The sequence below is a fragment of the Geospiza fortis genome, unplaced genomic scaffold (assembly GCF_000277835.1).
Source record: "Geospiza fortis unplaced genomic scaffold, GeoFor_1.0 scaffold450, whole genome shotgun sequence".
In the NCBI taxonomy this organism is placed as follows: Eukaryota; Metazoa; Chordata; class Aves; order Passeriformes; family Thraupidae; genus Geospiza; species Geospiza fortis.
Window position 1 is genome coordinate 2,424,196 of NW_005054416.1, and position 9,965 is coordinate 2,434,160.

Genomic DNA, 9,965 nt, shown 5'->3' on the forward strand with positions numbered 1-9,965 from the left:
CACTCCCGGGGGAGGGAGGTGGCCCTGAGACCCTGAACACTGTGCCACACCCCCTTCCCTCTCCATGCCATGAATCCCAAGGGATGGAGGTGGTCACTGAGCCCCTGCATGTATGCTTAACCCTTATCCCTCTCCATGCCATGAATCCCAAGGGATGCAGGTGGCCATGAGTCTGTGGGCACTGTGCCAGACCCCCTTCCCTCATCATGCCACAAATCCCACGGGATGGAGGTGTCCATCAGCCCATGACCACAGTGCTGCCACCTCATCCTCATCCCCGCGTGGGCCATACTGGGGGCCCATCCTGGTGCTCCAGGCTCTTTCCTGGGCCATATCCCAGGGTGCAGCACCTCCTGCCACATTCCCTACTCCCGCAGATGTGGACGAGTGCCGACGGCCTGGCACACGCCGCTCCTGCCAGCACAGCTGCCACAACATTCCCGGCAGCTTCCGCTGCTCCTGCCACCCCGGATACCGGCTCAGCACAGACAGGGTGTCCTGCGAAGGTATCCATGTCCTTCTCCTGGCTGGAGGAGCAGAGTGGGATGCTCCCATCTCCCTGCCAGCCCCAAGTGATGTCTCTGCCTTCCTGATTTCCTTCCTAGGGTATCCCAAATCTATCCTGGCCCCGTCGCCCATCCTGCAATCCCTGCAGCATCCACCCACCCTTGTCCTGCTCCCTCCTGGCTCCCACCTGCTCCCAAGGGGCTCCCCCTCTCCCCACTTCCCTGTAGCAGCTCCTGGTACCCAATTCCCTCCCTCCTCCCCATCCTTGTCCCCTGAGCCATCCCCACGTGCCATGGAAGCCCCTGGCATCTCCATCCCACCATCTCATGATTGTTGGCACCGGGGAATCTCTCAGGAGCCCGGCAGTCGCTGGACAGAGCCAGGCTGCCAGAGCTGCACCTGCCAGGTGAGCGTCCCATCCTTCCATCCCATCCTTCCCATGGCACCGTCCCAACCTGGGATGAGCCACCATGTGTCCTGGCAGGGGGGACAAGTCCTCTGTGACACCGTGAGCTGCTCCGTTCCCTGCTCCCACCCGCTTCCCGCTCCGGCTGGGGGTTGCTGCCCCACCTGCACAGGTGAGTCCTGACCCCCTGATCCCCCCAGTTCCCAGGATGGTCCCCCTTGAATTCCCAAGGGGATGCCCCTGACCCCAATGGCTTGCAGGGTGCCTGCACGAGGGGGTGACCAGGGCCGAGGGCGATGTCTTCTCCCCATCCGATGGGAATTGCACCGTCTGCGTCTGCTTGGTGAGCTGGATTGGGATGGGAGAATCCCCCCTCATCCCTGGGAAACTCCCAGCACTGGAGACCCTTATCGCTGGGGACCCTCATCCTGCATCCTGGCTCAACCATGGATTGGGATGCTCTGGAGCTGATGACATCCTCCCCTCATCCCTGGGAAATCGGGGTCCTCTTTCCCAACCCCATGTTCCCCTCCATAGGCCGGGAATGTCTCCTGCCTGTCCCCGGAATGTCCCCCAGGATCCTGCCCCAGCCCCTCTCCGGCTGACTGCTGCTCCTGCAATCCAGGTGATCCCAGGACCCCTGCTCTGGGGGGTGTGAGTACCCCCAGGCTGAGCTGGGGGTGAGGGAAGAGCCGTGCTTGGCTCTCCAGCGCCACTCCTTCCCCTTTTCCCAGAAAAGTGCAATTTCCGGGGACGCACATACGCACACGGAGCCCGGTTCAGCCTGGATGGGGACGACTGCACCACCTGTGTCTGCCAGGTGGGTCCTGGATGTCCCCAGGGATGAGGGTCCCCAAAGCTGGGAGGTCCCCAGGGATGAGGATTCCCTGGGATAATCCAGTCTTTCCCAGTACCTGCTGGGGGCATCCCAGCTTCACTCAGGGCTGATGGTAGGGACAGCAGGTGACCCATTCCCGTGTCCCCAGGGAGGAGAGGTGGAATGTTCCTTCACTCCCTGCCCCGTGCTGGATTGTCCCCAGCACCAGCAGCAGCTGGGTCCCAGGCAGTGCTGCTCCACCTGCCGGGACCCTCCAGCCCCTGCCGGTGAGTCGGGATGAGTGACACGGCTGGGAATGGGCAGGGAGGGACAGGGAGAGGGATGAGGGGGAAAAGCTGAGGGAAACGGGAATGGCATGGCATGGGAAGAAGAGCTGTGATAGAGGATGTGGGGGACACTTGGGGATGTGGAGAGTGAGATGCTGGGACATTTGGGGATCAGACGTGGGGAAGGGAGGGGTGGGATGAGGGGGGACAGCTGAAGATGGCAAGGGTGAGATGTAGGGGACACAGGTGGGATGTGGGGATACTCGATGATAGGAAGGGTGGGAGATGGGGAACACCTAGGAACAGGAAGGGTGGAATATAGGGAACCCCTGGGGACAGGAAGGGTAGGTTTTACAGGACAGCTGGGAACAGGGTTCCTACTCAGGTTGCTTCCTGGATGACAACGGCGTGGAGTTTCCCGTTGGACAGATCTGGTCTCCGGGCGATCCCTGTGAGTTATGCATCTGCCAGGTGAATGAGAACCTGCTCTGCTTCATTCCCTCTTCCCTGTCCCTGCCCCAGCGCACGGCTCCTGCTCCATTCCCACCCTCAGGATGCCCGTAGCCTGTCAGGCCCCAAATCCCCCAAATCCGGCGGGTTTGGGAATCCCGAGGTGTCTGTCAGGGTGTTCCCGCCTGCAGGCAGACGGCTCCGTGAGCTGCCAGCGCACGGATTGTGTGGAGACGTGTCCTTATCCCATCCGCATTCCCGGGCAGTGCTGCCCCGACTGCTCCGCAGGTGAGGGCGCGCCCGGAATTCCGGGATTTTGAGCTGCCCGGGGTCCGCCTGAGCCCCTCTCCCCGCAGGCTGCACCTACATGGGGAGGATCTTTTCCAACAACGAGACCTTCCCGTCGGCGCTGGATCCCTGCCTGAGCTGCATCTGCCTGGTGAGGGCTGGGCCGGGCATTCCCAGAGGATTTGCGGCTCCCGCCCCGTGGGCTGAAGCCCGGTTTTTGGCTCCGTTGCAGGGAAAAGCTCCGGGGGCGCTCCGGGGTTCCTAATGCCCGGCCCTCGGGGGTCTCTCCCGTCTCTCGCAGCTGGGCTCGGTGGCCTGCTCGCCTCTGGAATGTGCCATCGTGTTACCAGGGCAGGAAGGTGGAGAACGGCCAGAGCTTCATTCCCGAGGGACAGCCCTGTACCCGCTGCACCTGCCAGGTGAGACCTCCTGCCCATTCCCATGGGATGCCCGTGTCCATGGTGCCTGTGCCAGTGTCATTGGATCCCAGCAAGGGCTGGGCTGGCTGATCCCTGTTTTTCCAGCTTGGAGAGGTGAGCTGTGAGGAGAGGCCGTGCCCCCGCTCCTGCTCTGAGCCCCACACACTGCCCATGGGCTGCTGCCCATCCTGCCCAGGTAATGGGATCCCTGGATCCATCCCCAGGCACTTGGATGTGCCCCCTCCAGACTGGGGGTGCTGGCAAAGAGGTCGGTGCTGACCAAAATCCTCCCTCTGTCAGTCACAGACATCCGGCTCCTGCTGCAGGGCAGTGACCTGTCCCCATCCTCATCCCAGTCCTCATCCCAGTCCCCATCCTCATCCCAGTCCTCATCCCAGTCCCCATCCTTACCCACATCCTCATCCCAGTCCTCATCCCAGTCCCCATCCTTCTTCCCATCCTCATCCCAGTCCCCAGTCCCTGAAGATTCACCCCCTGGCACCCCTCAACACCGCCGCTACCGCCTGGCCCAGCTCCTGCTTCCCACCACACCCCCCCTTGGCCCCTCTCCAGGGATTTGGGGTGCTGGGATGCCCCCTCCGACCACTCCAATTCCTTCTGGGTACCCCTTGGCACCCACAGCACCCCCTGACCCCCTCTGTGAGGCCACAGCTCCCCCTGATGCCACAGGCAGCCCTGAGGTTCAGGGATCCCCCAGGAATGAGGATCCCTCTGCGGTGCCATTGGACAGCCCCAGGTTCCAGGTGCCAGGTGTGCCTGGAACACCGTGAGGAGGAGAAGGAGGATGAAGGAAAGGAGGAAAAGGGGGTCTGCAGGACCAGCAGGCCTGGCCCTGGGGAGGGAGCAGCTGTCCCCCTGCCACCAATAAAGTCACTCTGGTATTTATTCCCTGTCCCCTCATCCCTGCACCCACCAGCGCGGGGAGCCCTGGGGCTTGTCCTCTGGGAATTTAGGGATGAGTGGTTTTCCAGGATGATGAGGACAGTGCTGGAGGTGTTTAGCCCCCTCACCCTGAGTAGGGTTTGGGGACAGGAGGGACATGTCCTGCCCCAGGTCCCCCAGGCTGGGAGCTCCTCAGGGATGAGCAGAGCCACATCCAGGCTCCCATCCCTGGGGCACAGCGACATCCTTGGCAGGTGGAGCTGAGGGTGGCACCAGGGACACGCCACATTCCCAGGCATGTGTTGGCATTCCTCAGAGAGACACGGCACAGGGGCGCTTCTCCACACCTTTATTGTCCTCGGTGGTGGCAGGAGGGCCGGGAAAGGGACAAGCCCTGCCAGCCACCGAGTTGGGGACACCTGGGATTCCCATCCCAGCTCAGGGCAGCCGGGACAGCCCCACCTTGTTGTTGGCCCTGTCGAAGATGACGTAATACTCCCGGATAAAGACGTCCCCCAGGATCCAGAGCTCGCCCTCCTCCGTGGGCGCATCCATGCCTTGCAATGCCAGGGTGCAGTACCCGTTACTCTGCTCCAAGGACATGGAAGGGGGTGGTCACCAGCTGTCAGATCCCTCCCTCTATCCCCACAAACCCATTCCCAATGGGATGCTCACCCTTAACACGTAGGCTCTGGGCGGCACTGGGAATTCCTTGCCATTGATATGGAAGATGAGGCTGGGAAGGTTTCTGATGGCCTCACAGCTGATCTGGGGAGGACACGGCAGGTTAGTGGCCATTCCAGCTGGGATCAAATGTCCTAAGGAGCATCCTGAGCCTCACCTCACCACTGGAGCTGGCACCAAGGCGCCTCATGAGGGTCCGGAAGGCCCGGATAGGAACAGCCAACAGAGTGGTTCCTGTATCCACAATGGCCTGGCATCCTGAGGAACAGGCCACTGGAGTCCCGCTGACGGAGACACTGGGAAGAGGGATGCAGAGTGAGCCTGGACTCCCCAAAACACTGTCTGGAGGGCAGGGAATACTGGGAATACCTCTCCATGGAGATCTGCCAGTAGGTTTCAGCAGAGAGAGGGATCCAGGAGATGCCTCTGGTGGTGTAGTAGGGATCAATGGCACCGAAGAGGACAAAGCTCCCACCTTCGTCGTCCCTGGAAAGGGAGATCCATCTGGGCTGGTTCCCAGCCCCCCAACACCTCCATTCCCATTGGAAAATGGGGCCAGTGTGAGGGAAAAGGGAGAAATCCTCAGCAGCTTTGGCTGGGATTTACCTGCTCAGGTAGACAGAGAAAAGATTCTTATCCACAAGGTTTTCCACCATCATGTTGTCGAAGACAGGGGTGGCTCCAGAGGAGGCAATGCTTGGGAATGCCAATCCCAGGATGCCATCAAAGGGGGTGTAGTAGAAGAAATCCCCTGGCTCTGTCTCAGCCAGCCCAAAAATCTGGTTGCGGACGTTGATGCCAGCAACCTGGGAGAAAGGAGACAGGTGTGGATTGGGCAGGATCCCGTGGGATCCCATGGGATGAGGGGGCTGGAGCTCCTGGCCGTACATCGACGGTGTCATATCCCAGGACTCCGGTCATGCTTCCTGTGCCATAGGCGATGAACAGGGTGTCATTGGTGCTGAGGAACGTGGAGGATTCCGCGGGATTGAAGCGGTTGTGGTTCCCTGTGGGGGTGGGAAGGATGGGGATTGTCTGGGATTTGTCCCTTGGGAAAGATGGGCAGAGCCATGCAGGACTCCCAAAGGACACATCCCAGACTCATTCCAGACACCTACTGCAGGCTGGGCTGGAGCAGAAGACTGAGGGAACCCAGAGGTTGGAGGAGCCGGTGTCGAAGACCACGGTGAATTCCTGAGGTGGGGTCCCAATGGAGATAGTGCCAAAGTACTCATCCTATTGGAATGGGATTGGGAAGGGGTTAAGGGGATGGGGAAAGGAGTATGGATAAGGGGCTAATGGAATAACTTACAGGGATAGGGAAGGGACTAGTGGAATGGATAACAGGCCAATGGGATGGGGAAGGAGCCAGTGTCCCCCTGTGCTCCCTGATCCCAGTTCCCAATCCCAGCCCCTCACATCCATGTAGTTCTCCAGGGGCTCCACGGCGATGCCCGGGAAATACTTGGCAGCCAGGTTGTAGGGATGCTGCTCCAGGTAACTCTCCAGCAATCCCTGCTCCCGCAGCCTCTGCCGCAGCGACTTCATCTTCCTCAGGGGCACCCTGTGGACAGGGACCGGGATGCATCACTGGGATGTGCCATTGGGATCACCCCACATCCCACATCCCTGTTTTGGGGACCCCCTGGGGCTCACCTGGTCTCGAGGCCCTGGGCCAGGCCCACCAGGGCAAGGAGCAGGAGCAGCTTCATGGTGGGAGCTCACGGAAAATGTGCCTCCGATCCCGGCCCCGCTCCTTATATCCTGGCTCCGGTGTTTGGCCGGAGGCCCCGATAAGAAAGGCAAACTGCTCCTGGGATGGTTATCAAAATGTCCTTAAGGGGAGGTGGGAATGTCAAGCCAGGGGATCCCCATATTCCCGGGGGGATTCAGGCCACAAGTATGTTGGGATGGGCAGGAAGCACTCCCGGTTATTCTGTGGGAGCTGGTGGGAATGCAGGGCTGTTTGGACCCTGAACCCTCTAATTCCTTGCTGGAGGGTTTGAGCCAGACACTTCCAGGAATGGGGCAGCCACAGCTTCCCTGGGAATTCCATTCCCAGGAATGACTCACCACCCTCTCAAGGAAGAATTTCTTCCCAATATCTCATCTAAACCTGTCCTCTGCTACTAGGAAGCTGTTCCCCCTTCTCCTGTCACTCCAGGTCCTTTTATAAAGTCCCTCTCCAGCTCCCCCGGAACTCCTTAAAGTGCTGGAAGAGACTCCAAGGTCTCTCCAGGTCCTTCTCCTTCTCTTCTTGCCAAGGCTCCATGAAGGATTTTCAGGCTGCCAGGTCCAGATTTTCCATTCTGGGAATCAGCCAAGGCAATCTCCTTTCCAGCCCCCTAAAACACATCCCATCCTCCTTTGTTTTTCCTCAGGGATAATCCAGTGCTCCGTCCCTTTTCTCCCAACATTCCCCATCCAGGTTCTTCCTCGTTTCACTCCCCCAGTGCAACCTAGCATCATGCCCTCAGATTCTTCTATCATTCTGAGCTGGGATGGGGCTGATTCCAAGGGAGGAATGCCAGCTCCAGCCTTAGGGAGCCTTTGATCTCCTCCAGGACAAGGTGACCGCTCAGGAGCCATGGATCCAGCACGTGGTGACGTGACCGAAGCCAAGTTTCCCAATCCCACTCCTGTGACCTTCATCCAGAGCTTGGCTTTCCCCCAGCTCATCCCAGTTTTCCCCCAGTTCAGGGACTTTGGATGTGGGAATGGAGTGACAGGAGAAGGGGAATGGCCTCAAACTGGAAAACAGGATATTGGGAGGAACCTCTTACCTGTGAGGCTGGTGAGGCCCTGGAATGGATTTCCCAGAGAAACTGTGGCTGCCCCATCCCTGGAAGTGTCCAAAGCCAGGTTGGAGAAACCAACCTGGAATGTGTCCCTGCAGATTTTGGAGTTACCAAGTTTTCCTCCTTTTTTGGCCAAAATAGTAGAGAAAACAAAAATATGAAGCTTTCCCAGAGCTATTTATGCATTGAATTCCCAGAATGGCCATCCTTGGGCATCAGGATTCCTGTTTTCTCAATGGGAAAAAAACCCACATTTGCCCAATTATGGGAAGTTCCAGGACAAGCTTATTGTGCTGCTGGTAAATCCCATCCAAGCAGAACAATGGATCCAACAGGGATGGATTTTTGGACGGATGATATCCACAGAGGAAAGAAGCTGGGGAATTCAGGACTGGGAAAAAATGGGAATTGCTACTTAGCACTAATTAAATCCAGACTAAAATCTGGGAGGATGGAAAAACAATCCCTTTTAGGGTGTGAAATGGCTTCCTGGGAGAGAAATCCTGGATTTTCCCAACCTTGGTGGGGAAATGGAGGGCATGAGATGCTGGATCCTGCATTAATCCATCCCTGTGCCTGGGAGCTCTGTGGATGGGAGCAGGTGGCCTCCCTGCCACAGCTTTCCTTGGCACCAGAGGGCACCACAGCATGCAGAGATCCCAAAACCCCCCCCCCTGGAAAGATGGATCTGGAAGCTGTCCCTCCCGGGCTGGGCGAGGATTCCCAGGAAATAACGCCCCCCCGCCCCCCCCCCAGAATGTAGGCTTTTACCGGGAAAAATCAGATTTTTAATGTCATTTTGATGTGGAAACACCCCTTGGGATGAATTTAACTTCCATGGGAATCACCCTCTGGATCAAACAGGGATTTTCAGGCTTTTGGGATATCAAAACTCGTTCTGACAAAACTTCCTTAATTTTATCTCTGCAGCCTCCCAAAAAATTCCCCTTGTGGAGACAGAGCTTTTCTTGGAAATGGATTCATGAAGTCAACTTTTCCAGGCCCTGTTCCCAGTTTTTCTTGTCCCTTCCCTCAAGGCTTTTATCACACGGGCGCTTTATCGGAGCTGTCAGATGAAAGGAGGGAAATCTGACGCTCCTGAGGTGTCAAATTTCCGGGATTGGATTAAAAATATTTGATTAACTTATCAAGGAAGCCCAGGGATATTGGCTGATCCTTGTGGGAATGGAATTTGGCAGAACAGGACCTCAAGGTTCTTTTCTGACTTCAGGTCACCTTTTCCTACCTGCTCTGGGTGATTTGGGCTGGGATTAAGATATCATCCAAGGGAAAAAAACATGTGGAACCATCTTTTGTGGAAATTAAGGATATTAATAAGCAGCTAATGGAAATATCCTTCCAAACCCACCTGTTTATCCCAGATTTATTTCTGGATAACACTTTTAAGTGGGTATTTTTCAGTTTCTTCTGTGCAAATCCAAACACAATTTTCCCCTCTCCTCAAACCTTATGTTTTAATATAAAATGTTAATTAAACATTTTCCAGCTTTTCCAGGTCTGTGGAAACTGTTCCAAAAGAAGCCTGGAAAATGTTTTTTCCCTTTGGCAAGTCAAGTCCCTTTTCTTTCCCATGGCACTGGTGGTTTGACCTGGTTATCAGCCACGCTGGGAACAAACTGTGCTTGATTTATCCAGAATTATTTGGGATCATATGACTCCCATTTGTTCCACAACAGCTCTCAGGTGATGGATGGGGTCAGAGGTGCCTTTCCCAGATCCCAGCACTTCTGGAACAGCTGGGTGACCTTGCCCAGAGTGCCAAAGTCTCCAGAAGGAGCAGAAATCACGGAGCCCTTCCCCTGCCTCATCCCTGCTTGGGTTTTGGGAATGTGGCGTTACAGGTGGAAAAGTGCAGCATTTTGCAAGCATATTTTGGAAAAGTTGGGTGATGGGACTGGAGCTTTCTCGGGAATATTCCTGTGTCATGCGAGGAGGAGCTAACCAGGTATTCCAGAGGAATTTGCTTCGATCCGGCTGGAAGAACCCGACATTTTATGAATATTTGGGGATATTGCCGAGCTCTGTATGTGCTTCCTAAACCACTTCCAACCTGGTCTTGGACACTTCCAGGTATGAAGCAACTGCAGCTTCTCTGGGCATCTCGCTTTGCAACCCTCACAGGGAAGGAAATATTCCCGATCTCCAACTTAAACCCGCCCTGTGGCCATGCGAAGCCTTTCCCCCTTTCCCTATCGCTCCAAGCCCTCCTCCAAAACCCCTCTCCAGCTCTCCCTGAACTACACCCCGGAAACACGAAGGATATAATTCCTAGAGCAGCTACAGCTCGGGGAAAGCCCCGCGGGTAGCCAAAGAGCGATTATTGATTAAAAAATGCCATTAAATTGATCCGTGCTCCTGCCCCCCAACATGGCGGCACTGGGAGGA

At 56.8% G+C, this 9,965-nt stretch overlaps 2 protein-coding genes across 2 annotated transcripts in view; one reads left to right on the forward strand and one right to left on the reverse strand.

Annotated features, from left to right (window-relative positions):
- The window catches only part of VWCE (von Willebrand factor C and EGF domains), a 6,067-nt gene extending 1,998 nt beyond the window's left edge, over positions 1–4,069 (forward strand). The window contains 14 exon segments of the mRNA XM_031061519.1: positions 378–506; positions 606–913; positions 992–1,085; positions 1,174–1,256; positions 1,451–1,538; positions 1,648–1,733; positions 1,900–2,017; positions 2,403–2,488; positions 2,659–2,755; positions 2,824–2,906; positions 3,057–3,097; positions 3,099–3,174; positions 3,280–3,370; positions 3,475–4,069. Coding sequence (XP_030917379.1) covers positions 378–506; positions 606–913; positions 992–1,085; positions 1,174–1,256; positions 1,451–1,538; positions 1,648–1,733; positions 1,900–2,017; positions 2,403–2,488; positions 2,659–2,755; positions 2,824–2,906; positions 3,057–3,097; positions 3,099–3,174; positions 3,280–3,370; positions 3,475–3,965 — 1,871 coding nt within the window. The 3' untranslated portion in view covers positions 3,966–4,069.
- A 336-nt stretch (positions 4,070–4,405) lies between these two features.
- PGA3 (pepsinogen A3) lies at positions 4,406–8,872 on the reverse strand. Its single transcript, XM_005426502.2, has 10 exons — positions 8,806–8,872; positions 6,418–6,574; positions 6,181–6,325; positions 5,880–5,997; positions 5,650–5,768; positions 5,368–5,567; positions 5,131–5,247; positions 4,919–5,057; positions 4,753–4,845; positions 4,406–4,665 (listed from the first exon to the last, which is right to left on the reverse strand). Exons 2-10 carry the CDS (start codon positions 6,471–6,473, stop codon positions 4,516–4,518), a joined length of 1,137 nt encoding a protein of 378 aa, XP_005426559.1. The 5' UTR covers positions 6,474–6,574; positions 8,806–8,872; the 3' UTR covers positions 4,406–4,515.
- Positions 8,873–9,965: the final 1,093 nt, after the last annotated feature.

Excerpts from the sequence above, each read along its gene's own strand:
- PGA3 (XM_005426502.2), bottom strand. The coding sequence starts at position 6,473 with ATGAAGCTGCTCCTGCTCCTTGCCCTGGTGGGCCTGGCCCAGGGCCTC. Across the intron at positions 6,326-6,417 it reads GCCCAGGGCCTCGAGACCAG|GGTGCCCCTGAGGAAGATGA; the intron begins GTGAGCCCCAGG and ends CCCTGTCCACAG. Across the intron at positions 5,248-5,367 it reads TTCTCTGTCTACCTGAGCAG|GGACGACGAAGGTGGGAGCT; the intron begins GTAAATCCCAGC and ends CTCCCTTTCCAG.